The following is a 14,978-nucleotide window of genomic DNA, read 5'->3' as shown; positions in this document are numbered from 1 at the left end:
GTCTAATCCCTTTTTTTCATTATCTGTTTTCCAAGTCTTTGAGAAAGATCCGTCTTGGTATTTGTTATCTATCGCCTTTTATTATCATTATCCTTGTCGGTCCTGGGATACGACACGGCTGTCAATATATGTTCTTTTTCATAGCAAGGTGGACTCCTTGCTCTCCATTATCATCGCGCTTGTTCTCCACCGTCTGGTTGTCTTAGGGTACGATTTATTGTCGAGAGCTCGTCTACGTACACTGTATCAAGACCTTAACTCGTCTTATTTGACTTGGCAATTTGTGATTGAAATGTACATCTAGAAAGATTATGATACATGTGTGACAAGCATCTAAACCAATATACCAGCTGCAAACATCCAGGATATACATGCACCAGCCATCCGATCTACTGACTGTAAATATGCTCCGAGTCGGAAGGAGGATCCAGCTCATCTTCCTTGGTAACGAGCTTACCCTGTACATTCTCCTCAACCTCCTTCGTCAAAGACTCCATGAACGCCTTATCTGCACCAACCAAGGTAACCGTATTACGCTTCTTTCCCCAGCGCGGGTAACTGCCAACCTTAATACCGCGGGACTCAACCTTCGCAGCAAGCTCAGTCAAGTACGGCGCAACCGCACTCTCCGGCAGCGGCGTGCTAAACAAGAATCGGAACGTGCCCTTGCCCTCAGGGTCCGTGAGCCGGGGAATTAAAGACGGCTTAAGATTATCAAGCAACTGCTCAAAGAGTCGCGGCACACCGGGCAGAATATGCACGTTGCCGTTGACCACAGCAATCGGCACCCACAGATTATCGGCGACGAAGAGCGCCTGCGACTCGGCAGACACCTTCGGGTCATAGGGCAGCTCGACCATGCGCAGCTTGGCGCTCAGGCCTGGCGACGGCGTCTCCCAGTCGAAGTTCGGCTGCATGGGGTGTGGCTTGGAGAGGCGCTTCATGCGCTCGAAGGCAGGCTGGTGAAGCTGCAGCTTCAGGTTGAAGGCCTTTGCGATTGCGGAGTAGGTGATGTCATCGTGTCTGCGGAGGGCATATGTTAGTTGCTGGTATGTGGTTGTGGTTGCGCGAGCGAGTCGGGTGCGCTCGCGCTGGGGTGGACGCACGTGGGCCCGATGCCGCCGCTGGTCACGACGAAGTCGTAGCGCGAGCTCATGCGCTGCACAGCTTCAACAATGTCCTCCTCGTCGTCAGGGATGACCTCAACCCTTTTCAGCTGCATGCCGAGGGAGAAGCAGAACTTGGCTAGGTAGGGCGAGTTGGTGTCAATGGTCTGCGGTTAGGTACAATGTTAGAAACTTGCTGTGTATGCCCGGTCACTGGGATGTACAATTCACCTTTCCACCGAGAACCTCATCGCCGATGATGAGGCATGCTGCCGTGTGGATGGGCTTCGCGTGCGCGGCTGATGTCATGGCGCATGGACCTAGGAGGGGGGCTAATGAACTCGAGAGGGCGGGAATGGAAGGACGGGAGGGACCGAATGGACGTGAAAAGTGCCGGGTAAGGAGATTAAGTCGGCTGAGCATGAAGGGAAAGAGATATGGGTCATATGGGAGGAGGAGTTATTGACGATGCTCACGACGTGGAGGAAGTGGGGGGGAACTCCGCCCGCATTTCCATCGCAATCCCGCGTCACAGTCCTGCTGTGTTCTTCCATTTCTGCAACGAGTGAAGACAACTTGCCAGTGTCTATTTAATTCAGTGCATATCTCGCTGATTCCAGATAGCTGTTCTTTGTGTGCTTTTTTACGCCTTCATTTAACGTCCAAAATGGTGAGACATCTGCTCGCATCTGGTTCACTTAGGCCACGCATACTCGCAACTATTCCTCAACAGGTGCTGACCGCTGGTAGTCTGACTCACGACTATATTCTTTCTCTCCGGAGACAAAGGAGAAGCTGCGAAAGTTCCGCCTGGGCACATCCAGAGCCAAGGATGCGCAAGCCATCATCTGTACGGACCCCTAGATAGCAAATCAAAGCAAGCCTTGTACCAAATAGCCAAGCTCTGCAGCTATACAGGCTAGTTCTGCTTGGCAGACCAACCAGCTCTCCAATTTTGAAACTGACACGAGTGTATGGTAGATATCATTGATGCAAAGACCCAGGAGATTCGGCCGGAAGACGATGAAATCTATTCCAAGCTGGAGGATCTAGCAGATGAACTCCCCGAGTCCTCACCACGATTCATTCTACTCAGCTACCCATTGATCACGGTACGTTGGTGATCATAATCTGGACTCTCTTGACCATGCATACTAATTTCGATATCCCCTCACAGAAGGACGGGCGCCCCTCAGTCCCTTACGTTCTCCTCTACTGGCTCCCAGAAAATTGCAACCCGATGCAGCGCATGTCATACGCCAACGCAGTGGAACTAATGCGCACAAGCGCGCAAGTCAACAGAGTGATCGAGGTGGAGACGGACGACGATATCATCGACATTAAGGACAAGCTGACTGGATCGGGCTAAGCCGGGCAAGACGATACAATACATTACTTAAGAAGTTTAACTAGGTCGCTGTCAATGGATTGGGCATATATCTAAGGCATGGGATTTGTATAGATGGCGTTCTTGCGGATTGACTGGATGTTATTGGCCTATGGATGCCGTCCATGCACACAGACGCATCATATGGTGTCGAATGAGACTCTTACCTTCAAAGCCTTTCCCGGACTGGATAGAACCAAGCAGGTTCCTGCATTCTCCCTTCTGAAATCCTGAAATCCTGGGCTATCGATCGCACAAAGCCGGTATCTCAGACGAAAGTTTGTGATCTATCAACTACATGATTTGCAACGGTGCATGAGCCCTTCCCAACTAGCGGTAGATCTCATGAGTCATGTCCCTCAGATAGTATTCCTAGACAGCGAGTGGCCAGGGTCGTAGTCTCGGGGACGCCGGCGTTGCGTTCAGCTCAGCTGCCTTGGCCAGCTGGCATTGTATTACTCCCGGTATTTGGAAAGCTATATTTGCTTTTGACAATTTGCATCGCCCAACTCTGTTTCCTTTCCCTTCCCCCGCTCAGTGCCGGCACTCCAGCTAAGCCATCGATCGTCGTCTGCCAACGATAATTAGCCACTGATCTGCGCAGCTAGTCCCAATCTTCACTAGATGGCCAGCCCAGACTGTCCAGCGCATTTTGTTTTCGCTCGCACAAGTTTTCAAGCTAATGGATCATCCCCGGGTTTGATTGTCTCTGCCGTTCGCGCTGTCTAGTCGCTGAACTGAATTCCGGGCTGTATTGATTCGTCACTGGACACCTGTTTCTGGTGTTGGAAGTTGACACAGAGTGGGATTTCTGATTGGCTTTTGATGCAGTATGATCATCCACTATGAAACTTGGCCTCCTCTGACATTTGCTGGAAGTCCCTTAGCGCTTACTTGGGATAAATCTGTGTATGCCACAATGGAGGTGTAATTAAAGTCGGGTACGTCTGAGAACTCAACCCTAGCCAATTAACTACCCGTCACGCTATTTTGCATATATCAATGTCACCTAGTAGCCAAGTCATAGCGAGCTCGATGCCAGTCAGTTGTTTCCAACCAGTCGGTCAAAATGGCATATCAGACAGAGTGAGGTGCTCTCGCCAGCTTGTCCTTGAAATGTATCCCTATACTTGGTGAATCTCTCTACTGTGTCTAAAAATCTCCATGTGCAACTGCATTGTGAATATCCAATAAGCCCATTGTGATGCTTCGCCCTTCTCACTTCTGCTTATTTTATAGATCACTTCCCTGTCGAACAAAAGCGGAGAATACATCCATGATATTTCCCATTGGCCAAAAACCAATAATATCAACATTAGAGATAAACATCCTTATAGCCGAATAAAAAATCACAGACCCTCCGAAGGAGGGTCCGACAACCAAACCATCATGTTACCCATACCATAAAGAATTCACCATTTCTGATTTTGAGCTTAACATCAGGCATGTATATAGGGCAAAGTGGGTTCTTTTCCTCTAAGCTCTCAAGGCCAAATTTCAAAGAGCACATCAGAGCTTGCATTTGGTTTCCACCTTGGGATTTGTGTTAGCTCCAATTCTCAATGAGCTTTTCATGCCAAAAACGCCATGATCACTGTAATTCACTCACCCATGACCCGTATTAGAAGTATATTCCAAATATATAACCAATCGAGCCTGTAAGAGTCCACCATAGGTCATAGGAATTACTGCATATTGCATTCCAGCTTGTCGAACTATCCGAAACGTGTCAGTTTAGGAAAGATTGGCCCGAGAGGAAACATACTTTATGCATCATGCTAGGTGTTGTTTCTTCGTAAGAACTCCAGAGTTTCATCTGTTATTGTCTTTTCTGGAACGAAATTGTTTGTTAAATAATTATCGAAAGTCTTTTTCGGGGAGAAGGGAGTATACCCTGTTACCCTCGAGGTTTTGTTGTACCATCTGCTGGCTCACCCTAAAGAGCTCAGGAGTCAGGCATAAATTCAATTACTCTAATAGAAGACCTTGTCTCAAACCACACTGGGCGATTCTTACGTTCCTTGCTATTGGGCAATCCTCAAAGACCTGACCACCGCACACATGTAAATTTTTTCCCATTAGGTCGTCCAAAGAGATCTTTAGCTGCCCAGTTTTATACATATCGATAACATGTTCAATATTAGGTCGTTGCAACCGGAGTATCTCGTTCTTAAGATGTGCCTCAAGTTGTTTGATGCGCTCTTCTCCTGAGACCTCAAAGAGGTACGGGATAGAGGGACGAGACTTGCTTAGGCCGAAATTTTCCAATTTGACGATGAATCATTGACTGATGGTTTGGATTGGAAGAAGAATGTTTTCCCATACAATATGGGTTGTCACAAACGATATGTGAACATAACGTAGGAGGAAGTCAGCTTCTGGGTTTGTTTCTTAGTGAAATGAATGTAGGATGGCAGGAGAGTGAAGCGGCAGTAATTCAATATTTGACTGGTACAGATATCACGGGACGTTTCGGGGACCTCGGGGACCAGCAGTGTTATTCTATAGGGTCGGGTAGGCATTTTTCACAAAGACCAGATACTATGTCTCAATCCCCTGGTCTGTCTAGTCAACTTGGTTGCGCGTACGCGGCCCGGGGTGCAGTCGAGACCACGAAGGAGTTGGGACCTAGTGCTTAGCTCTTATAGCAAGACCGTGTGGCTCTGGGACACGGCGAAAGGCGCCCTGCAGCAGACTCCCGAGAGCCATTTAGCTCGCGTTAAATTGGTGGATCTCATACCTTCTAAAGGATCTCGAAGCTGGCTATTAGGCTTAAATTACTATGATAGTCTAGCTATCTATTACCTTAGTAATTTGAATCTTAATTTCAGCGTCATCTTTAGGCATAGTGATGGAGATATTAATAGTCAACGATAGTAGGTTAAAATTAGTGAAATATTATTTTGGTTGACGCACCCTCCTTTGGAGGGACTGTAATTCTTCATTAAAAATGTGAGGCACGGTCATTGCACATGAAATACAATTTTGGTGATGGACAAGTAGAAGATGAAAATCCGCATCTCGCTCTCGCTTCTGCAAAATCAATTCCAGTACCAGCAGGATGGTACCAAGGGGCTGGAATGGTGTTCTCAGGCGGCGAAGACGGCTGCCGCTGTGTGTTGCTTTACCACTGCCCCGGGTCGATCATGATCATCTTTGGCTGATGGAGAAAGATGGGCGTACGCAAATGGAGATGAAGCGTGGGACAAGGAAAGAATGCATGATCGTATATGGAATGTTGCAGAAGTCGTATATTTATACAATGTCTACTGTACTAAAGATGCATCTATGGCCGTGTGGACACACAACCTACATAGTGAGGGGAATATGATGAATTATGCATTATTCTCTACCTTGCTCTTGAATTGACAAGTATCATATTGTATACTATATACTCCCACATGGGATGAGCCATTCATGCACCGTGCATGCAGACAACATTCGGAAAAACAAAGTACATTGTACACTATCGTCCGCCCCCCTGTCTGGTAGATCGGGCGATCGGATCCAGTAGACGTATGTACAACGTAGATACGAAAAAGCAAAGTCATCCCAAGACGATAGTCTAATGTCAATATAGTTAGCACCTAGGTATCGCCAGTCCAGTATTGTATTACCATACTGTATGTATGTTATACGAGATCCTTGCACGCTTCCAAGACCTAAACCCGGCGGTCAGACCAGCACTCCACTCTCACCCGTTCCAGGCAATGAACGTCGGCGACAAGTGCCATGAGTACTCACTCATGGCCCACTTGACCCAGCGATCGGGCGTCAAGACCCAAAAACCCCGAGATGGGAAGGGGGAAGACACCGAGCTTAGAAATCCACAAAAACCAGCCCAACGCAGCGGTGCAGGAAAATATTTCCAAGAAGCATTGACCTCGTTTCTGGTGCGAACCAGTTCTCCATGTTGTTTTTCATTTACCAGAGGACTGGGTCAGCTCTGCAGTTGGGGTCAATGTTGATAAATGAGTACAATGTGTGTATTGTAACTCTATGTATACAATATATACATATATATGTTCTATGACCAAGTTCTTTATGGCTTTTCTCTTGGCTCTTTTTTTTCTTTTATTGCCTTTTTTGACACGTTCCCATTTGCAGGGATTCAAAGTGACAGTTGTGCTAAACATGCACGATTCAACTACCTAGCTTACCGTTGGGCAACGAGGGAGGAAATTCAACATGGGATGATCAACAATTTACTTATTTAGGCTGCAGTAGTGTGTGGTACAACTTCGGCCAAAGCTCTGCATGGTGCATGAGTGTTCTACGGAGAGATGCCCGCCCTACCATACTTAATATAAATCCTTCGGGCTTAGAATATTGAATAGCTTTCGATTTTCCCAATTTGGTGGCTGAATTCTACTTATTCTTCACAAATTCAGGGCTATCGCATCGAGCTTTTCAATAACCAGATTGTAGAGAAAATAGAACTATCTGCAGACCTGAACAAGATCACGTACACTGACCCCATCTTACTACCGGTAGCCCCCATTGAGTTTTTTTTTTTTTTTGTGCTCTAGGCACTAACTATGAACAAGTGAACTAGCGATCTTCACGGCAATTCAAATCCCGGTCTCACCAAAATTACCCAAACCTCCTGATCGACCACAAAGGTCCATACAGCATAGCAGGAGATTAATAATGCACGCTAGATAAATAACCCTCGAAGGAAACCGGCTATCTCGCGCCCCCGTTCATCAAACCCCGATCCACGGGGGTGGGCGCTCCCACTGATAATCACTAATTAGCTGTTTATGGAAAGACAGTCGGAATAGCGGCTGCTTCCGTGGAGTCCGCAGGGAGCCAGGCAAATTGGAGCCAAATGTCACTTCCTCGGCCCACCACGTTGAGAAACCCGGCGTACGATGCACAGCGTATAGCCGTATTACACTGTATTCGGTGCTGCCATATCATCCAGACGTTATGCAATGTCGAATGAAAAAATGTATGATGGGTAGGAGAAAATAGCCAATGATACCCTAATAATCTAGGCCATTGCCAGACAAACGTCCCGCTGTTCTATAATAATGAGAGTTTGCGCCAAAACTAAGATTGGGGAGAAAATCAAGGTTACCCACATAGGTATTAAGTCGTCTTACACCGTAATGCATGCAGTATTGTACAAATGTTCTACAAAACATCATATCCCGCCACTTATCATTTATTCTAGACACCTATGTACCTGGTGGTCGGTAGCTCCCTGCAGCTCCCTGTGCACAGTGGTACTTTCCACCAACGTAGCATCAGGAGAACATCCCGGAGATATACTCCATCCCCAATTATTCTATCATACATGTACCCAATATGACGAGGATTTACGGAGTACGGAGTACTCATACGACATAATATCCATGGATCATAACAATCCGACTCCACAGAACCACTGTGTCGGTACGTCTGAGCTTGGACTTTTGTTTAAGTTTTTGTATTTTTATATTTTGATATTTGTATTTTGTATTTTGTATTTTGTATTTCTTGCATTCTTTTATTCGTTGACTCGTTTACTCTTTTTGTATAATGTTTCAATGTTGTAATAATTTAATATTAATTTTACCCTTTTATTCTTCTAGATTATATTTTAAACTCTGCCTTCCCTAATCTATAACTAGGTATAGTGCTCCTATCATTTCCTGTCACTTCCTGTCAACTTCTGCAAGGAAATAACTTCCGGCAGTTATACTTGTTATACTTGTTCACTTTATGGAATATTGTGGCATCTATATGGAATGAAGTAACGATTCCGACACTGTGGAAATCGATCAGCAAAGCATTTGACATCACATTCCAGCGCATCAATCGTCTCTCATTCTATCATTCTATCATGTCTCCCCAGGATCGTCAAGAGAAGCAGGAGGGCCTCTCCAAATATCTGCAGCGCGTGAAGACTGTTCTCCGTCCCCGCTCAACATCGAAGCGTCAATCTCTCGTCGTCGCTCCCGAGGTTGCAGGCCCAGCTGAAGCAACGTATGATAAATACCATTTTATACTTCAACATTCAAGTATACTAACCAAACTCACAGCCCACCAACACCAGCTCCCGCACCCACACTAGCGCAAGTCCCCGTTCCAGTGCAATCTACACCAGCCGAGGAACCCATTGCACCAGAACCAGTCGTAATGACCGACTACACCATCACGCAACATGCCAAGACCCGCGCCCTCTTCGCCAAATACGGCCTAACCTTCGAGCCAAGCGAATTGGATCCCCCGACCGACCTCCAACTCACCCGAGTAGCAAAGCAAATCCGCATACGAGTCCGTCGCACCTGCCACCGCTGCGAAACAACCTTCGGCGCAGAAAAAGTCTGTATCAATTGCTCGCACACCCGATGCACAAAATGTCCTCGTTTCCCACCTGCCCGTCAACCCGACGAACCGCAGGTTCGCAAGCCCAAGGTTCCAGAAACAAGCGCCATTCAACCCCCAACACTGCCCATGACGACCGATCTAGATTATACCAGCAACCCAGCCCATTTTCGGACGTTACGCTCGCGCACGGGAGGCCAAGACTACGTTCGCAACACGGCCCGTCAGCGTATTCGACGCACTTTCCCCTTGTCCACGACCATGTGTGTTGAGTCAAAGGAGCGCGAATCCAGCCATGTTCAACGCAAGAAGTTTCCCAGGGACCCTGCTCATCTTGAAAAAGACCCAGATGACTATCCGGGTGATGCTGAGCCTCCTAGGGCTGTGCCCGATCGGACGTTCAGAAAACCTCGTCGGAGAGTTCGCTACTTGTGCCATGTCTGCGAAACTGCATTTCTTCCACATGCGGATACTTGCTTGCAGTGTGGCCAAAGTAAATGTGCTGAAACTATAAGAATTCCGTATGTATTTGTGCTGCATTATGGGGATTATTTTGCTGACGTTCATCTTTTGATAGACCCCAGAAGATAACGCGAGAACCAGACCCTGAAATTCTTCGCATTGTTGAAGAGAGGCTAGCAACTACGGCGATCACAGTAAAATCAGCAATAACAGATGGTGGAGATTGAGTTGAACATACAGCATTATCTATGTGATTTGATTTATCTACGCAATCCACCAATGCAATTCTTGATATCCCCTGTTCAACCCAATTATCAACTTAATGTCTACACACAAATAATAAGAACTCGATCTTTGAGCCATGCATGTTTTATCTATCTGTTTTTGTCACAATCATACCAAATATGCATTGACTACCGCAAAGTTGAAACCAAACTTCCTCGCCCGGGCTTAGCCCGATAATGTTCACCCGAACCACTTGCGCTTTTTACCAGCATCTCGTCTACGCATACCTGCGATAGCGGCATGCGACCCGACGGTGGACATCCTTGTAACATCTATCGCGCAGGAATTACCCCTCGGAATAACAACTTTCCATCACGCATTTGCTATGACAATCCGCTAGTAATGCGGATGTGCAACACTACGGCAACTACAAACAAGGCAAGAGACTCTCGATCCAAAGCCAAATCATAATAGACCCGATCGCGCCCGATTTCCTGGGATTGAGCACATGTTCGAGACTTAGTTCTAGCTAGAAGATCACGTATGATACGTGTACAACTTTTTAACCCGGGTGGATCGCCCCTAGTCCATTGCCCAGAAACGTATCTTTGGAAATGGATCTCCTGTCAAAAGACAAAAGACGGGGAGAGGACACTAAACCCGACCTCCACATTGCTGACGGTTCCAAATTATTCAGACTAACCCAGTTCGTATTCATTAAATTGCTACGTCATACTCCCGGCCGCATGTCTCCTTCACATGGAGCTATGTTTACACTTCCGGCTACTACACGAAGGAATAAGTCCAAGTAGACTCGCGATCTGTCCCAGATGCACCAATTCCATGACTGGGTGGCACAGCGCCACGAAACCGGACACAATTCGGAAGACTTCCGGGGCGACCCAACTGTGGACGATGGTTTCGGCCGGAGCAAAGTCTGAAAGAAAGTAGTTCTAGAAGGAGAAGGACTTGCGATGGACGTATTGCAATGTGGGCGAGATAAGCCGTGCGCTTCCGTCCAAACGGACCGAGCCGTTGGAGTGGATAAGACCCAGAGAGATAGATGATTTATCAATCACGACTAAGAAAGGATTGCATGTGCATGTCGATACATATGATGCCATTGCAAGGATTTGCCTGGTCGTACTTTCTACTCAGAAGACAAGGTATGTACAGTACAGCGCCAGTCAGAGGCATAGCGGGGCCGAAAAAGAACAGACATTACAATAACGCTGATTGGTCCCGGAGAACCAGCCAGAGTCGCTTAGATCTCGATTCTCCGTGCCTTTAGCTTCAGTAGACTGTTTCCTATTACAGTATGGATCGCCCAAGGCTGGGTGTGAGTTCATGGGCTCAGTGACGGGGTTAATCCGCGCACTAGTACCTAGCTGAGAAGTTCTTCGTAGAATTTCTCGTATTCTAGGTGTTCGGGGCTTATTTGGCAATCAGGACCTAGCGCACCCATTCGATCCGACTAGTCTGCTTTAAGTGGCCCGGTTGGAAATGAAATTCGTCGGATCCGACTAAATACTGCAGATTACCTTTTTGGCTTAAAAAGTACCGCTGGCGGACTGAACCCCTGTCATTCCTTCAGGCGCGCAGATCTCGACCGATTTAGACTACCTAGATTTTCCGATGGAAGTGCTAATTACTGTACCAACAACCTTGGAATATCTATGTATTAATTATATATTATTGCACAATCGATGACATCTTGATATCCCAAATCGAATCCCATGCAAGGGTTACCCGCTGTCACCGTGCATCGTCATACCAAATACATAACCAGTCTGCCGGGTCACAGGGATAAGCCAACCGATTTGATCCTGTCGGCGGCTACAACCGTCATTGCGCAGGGACATTACTTGCGAGTCGAACGTGTCAAAAGTCCGTTGGGACGTGCTTTGTCAGAATTTTCACCTGCCGAGGTTGATGCCACCGAGTCAGGGGCTCCGCGAGTAAGGGTGTCGAACCCGATTCTAAGATGCTGGGTCTCAAAGCATGCATCCAGTCCAGTAGGATGTTTAATGAAAGGCTCCCCGGGTGAAATATGGTGTTATTCCTTTCCTTTTTGTTTTTCTAATAGTGGCCCGAGATAGGGGTGGAAGTCGCGGCTAGAATCCATCTTAAATGGGTCTTAACGGTCAACTAACTCGATCGAGGATGTTTCACTTATTGTTCTCCATTGATCTTCGGCCATGAGAATGTGCAAGCTGGCCTTGAGAAACTCATGATTTAGAGCCGTTACAACATTTTACGATGAAACGAAACGGTAAATTTACTATTATGATCAGAGGCGGGTTCAATTTCCGTCTCGCAAACACGTAGATCATGCAGGCGATCGACATATCGGAATCTAACGTCACGCTGTCATATCTAAGGGACACCACAACCTTGGAAGCAAGTTTGCCTGGCCCCAGCTTTGCCTACCTTGTAAGTACATACATATATATGTATGTATGCATGCAGCTTTTATGTAGGCATTCTAAGGTTTGAATGTGGTTACAGCCCTTACCAGATCTGAATCCTGGTACGTCAGTACCACGATGTCAGGATTCACTATTCCCTTTTTTTTATACGGAGCCGAGCGGTATCAAATTTACAAAGCCCATCCTTTCTTCCGGATTGACATTCCATAGCTGGTTGAGAAGTAGGGGGGGGCCTTGTCCAAGATTGGAAAGAGTCTAGTCTCTCCACTTAAGCACAGCGTGTCTCTACCAGAGTGCCGGGATTGTAAATTGAGGCAGTCAATTCTTCATGTGGAGCTTGAACTGTCGGTTCGCAGGATATAATTTCCTTCTTATCATTAAAGTTTGTTTTAGTTAGATGGGACTGGTATACATTTAGCTCTCTTGCCGAGAGGAGTATAGTCCAATATACTGTCTTGCACTTGTAAGACTTATATTTGGAATTTTGGGTGCTTTAGATCTTTTCGGCCAGGACTTATTGGGGCTATCTTACACTGGTCTCCTTGCCTTGAAAAACTGCGGCACAATTTGTTAAAATCTCGTACATGATCAAGAAGACAGGCTGCCCCATTTCTGGAAATTCTGCTTTGGTCGGCCCCAGACATCTGTTGGTCTCGCGATTGCAATATCGTATAGACTAGGCCTTAATCCTTCGACTAATTTGCTCCGTTCCCGCAGACTTCTCAAAATCAATATCATCAACAAGATCCACCCGTCGACCCAAAGCCCGACGAATGATCCAGTCCTTGCTACTTATCTCTTCTTCCATTTCACCATCATCCATAACAGGGATCTTGCTAGACCCATCCAATCGGCTTAATATCACACTATCCTCAGGTCGGGCAAAGTACACCAAACTGTACCGTGTCGACTCGGCCTGAAGACCCGGCGGTGCCACAACCCGATGGATATTCGAGCGAAACAACCCATTCGTGAACTTCACCATCGCGTCTCCAAGATTGACAATTGCATGTCCCGGCAGCGGCCGTACGTAAACCCATTCTGCATCTGCGCCGGGCGGTAGCACTTGCAGCCCTCCAAGTCGGTTGAAGAGCACCGTGACGCTGCCAAAATCGGTGTGTTGGCCCAGCGCGGTGCGTCGGTCGTCGACCGGCTGTGGCGGTGCTTTCACAAATCGAACCTGGTCACCGCTTGCGGCTTCTCGGCGATGGAGATTGGTCAGGGTGTCTTTTGGTAGGTCGAGTTGGTCATTCAGGATACCCAGGATTAGGGTTACGATTGTATGCGATCCTCGGATAAATGATCCTAGTTGGTCTCGACTATAGTGCAGGATCTGTGGTGCTGGTAATGGATCACTGACGCCCAGGATGTCGTCTTTGGAAACCTGTAGCGACTGAGGTTAGTGTACGAGAACGGATGGGTCTGGTGTAAACCTGCATTATAAAATTCATTCCGGTCTAGATTCCCATGTTTGTCTACTACTGCGGCTCCTTGTGCTTTGTATCCAAAGTAAGAGTTCTTTTTGCTGAAGTCATATTTTCTCTTTTCCTCGAGAGTCAACTCAAATAGTCTTTCTCCAACTTGGAACAAGTTGTCTGCGTCGCTGAGGAGTGACGAGCCTTGCTTCGTGTCTGACAAGTCGAGATAGAAGAAACCAATATCCAGAGAAGCCTGGAATAGTCTTTGGTATTCCGCGGGATCGCCAGCTAGCAACTTGGCTGATGATAGTCTGAGAAGTGGTGCTGTTGGCACATCTTCTGGAAAGGGTGGAATGCCTAGGAAGTTGTTCGAGCTATCTTTCAAATGATTTTGGATATTCATGGTTATATCAGGTTATACCAAAAATTAACAGTTGTTAGAATAGTTTATATATCTTCAAGAAGGTTTTGGTGAATGTAAAGCTGTGTAGTGCAAGTGAGATGACCCAATATATAGATCGACCAAATACATGCGGGGAAATAATCAAGAGCCGAGGGATCTTTGGAACTTTGTGATCGAGACAAATTGACAGTGAAAAATGGATTCGATTACTCAATAAAAATATTTGACATAGCATATGAAAGCCGGAACAACACATACAACATGTTTCTGCCAACGCGTTGTCTCTATACAAGCGTATCTCTTATCGGCGTGTGACATCAAATAATTTTTCGCCGACTCCAACAGCTCAACCTCCATAACCCGCCTGCAAACCCACCAACAGGCTGCAACATCCAGAAATCTACATAAAGTCCCCCAAGGGCAACAGTATTCACAAATGGCATCCCCAGCCCCAAAAACACACATAGCGCACACCCTCCTCTCCCGTGCGCACTCCCCGGACAGCGCAACGCAACAATTCACCGAGCGCATCAAACAAAAACCGCTCTTCCTCCGCGCCACCTCGCCCTCAGCATCCGACAACCGCTCACGCCGCCGTCTCCACCGCCTCCGCAAGAAAGAATACTTCATCCGCCACCAAAAGCCGCAGCCGCTATCAGCGCGCGAAAAGCGCAAATCCGGCCTCTACGACCTGCCGAAGGAAGAATGCAAATATGCCATTTTTAACGGCCTGCATGAGCTGTGGGTTGGGTATATGCAGGAGGTTCTGGATTTGAAGGCTGGTGGCGATGCGCATGTTTCGCCGACTTCGCACGGCAGCAAGCTTGCCAGTGCGGATTACCACGGTGCTGAGGTTGAGGTTGTGAGGAGTCGGTGTGCGGGGAGGGTTGGGACTAAGGGGATCGTGGTGCGGGACACGAAGTTTACTTTTATGATTGTTACGGAGCGGGACGAGATGAAGAGTGAGTTTGTGTGTTGAGGGCGTGTTGGGATGGTGCTGACTCGATTTCTTTTTCTGTTTACAGGCATTCCGAAGGAACACACTGTTTTTCGATTCACGGTTCCTCTGCCGAAAGCTGAGGACACGGAGGAGCGGAACGAATCTGGCGCGGATCAGCTTAGGCCGTTGGTCTTTGAGTTGCATGGAAGCCAGTTCGAGAATAGACCTGTGGACAGGGCTAATAAGAAGTTTAAGTGGAGGAATATTGACTATGTCTGAGATATTGGTTTCCT

At 47.2% G+C, this 14,978-nt stretch overlaps 5 protein-coding genes across 5 annotated transcripts; 3 read left to right on the top strand and 2 right to left on the bottom strand.

Moving 5' to 3' along the window:
• Window positions 1–389: 389 nt before the first annotated feature.
• N7529_001426 (flavin adenine dinucleotide pyrophosphatase) lies at window positions 390–1,415 on the bottom strand (the record flags this gene model as incomplete). Its single annotated transcript, XM_057236957.1, has 3 exons — window positions 390–1,023; window positions 1,107–1,273; window positions 1,338–1,415. 3 exons carry the CDS (start codon window positions 1,413–1,415, stop codon window positions 390–392), a joined length of 879 nt encoding a protein of 292 aa, XP_057101644.1.
• N7529_001425 (GMF family protein) lies at window positions 1,363–2,475 on the top strand (the record flags this gene model as incomplete). The annotated part of the gene is made up of 4 exons (XM_057236956.1): window positions 1,363–1,503; window positions 1,857–1,956; window positions 2,088–2,218; window positions 2,284–2,475. The coding sequence occupies 4 exons, from the start codon at window positions 1,363–1,365 to the stop codon at window positions 2,473–2,475; spliced, it is 564 nt and encodes a 187-aa protein (XP_057101643.1).
• A 5,848-nt stretch (window positions 2,476–8,323) lies between these two features.
• Window positions 8,324–9,497, top strand: N7529_001424 (uncharacterized protein; the record flags this gene model as incomplete). Its single annotated transcript, XM_057236955.1, has 3 exons — window positions 8,324–8,466; window positions 8,523–9,329; window positions 9,386–9,497. 3 exons carry the CDS (start codon window positions 8,324–8,326, stop codon window positions 9,495–9,497), a joined length of 1,062 nt encoding a protein of 353 aa, XP_057101642.1.
• A 3,103-nt stretch (window positions 9,498–12,600) lies between these two features.
• N7529_001423 (putative oxidoreductase, 2OG-Fe(II) oxygenase family) lies at window positions 12,601–13,745 on the bottom strand (the record flags this gene model as incomplete). Its single annotated transcript, XM_057236954.1, has 2 exons — window positions 12,601–13,298; window positions 13,358–13,745. The coding sequence occupies 2 exons, from the start codon at window positions 13,743–13,745 to the stop codon at window positions 12,601–12,603; spliced, it is 1,086 nt and encodes a 361-aa protein (XP_057101641.1).
• Window positions 13,746–14,181: 436 nt separating this feature from the next.
• N7529_001422 (RNase P/RNase MRP complex subunit) lies at window positions 14,182–14,964 on the top strand (the record flags this gene model as incomplete). Its single annotated transcript, XM_057236953.1, has 2 exons — window positions 14,182–14,707; window positions 14,771–14,964. The coding sequence occupies 2 exons, from the start codon at window positions 14,182–14,184 to the stop codon at window positions 14,962–14,964; spliced, it is 720 nt and encodes a 239-aa protein (XP_057101640.1).
• Window positions 14,965–14,978: the final 14 nt, after the last annotated feature.

The sequence above is a fragment of the Penicillium soppii genome (assembly GCF_028829465.1).
Source record: "Penicillium soppii strain IBT 18220 chromosome Unknown utg000002l, whole genome shotgun sequence".
NCBI classification, from domain to species: domain Eukaryota; kingdom Fungi; phylum Ascomycota; class Eurotiomycetes; order Eurotiales; family Aspergillaceae; genus Penicillium; species Penicillium soppii.
The sequence above is the reverse complement of the archived record's forward strand: the minus strand, read 5'-3'. Positions and strand labels throughout refer to the sequence as shown.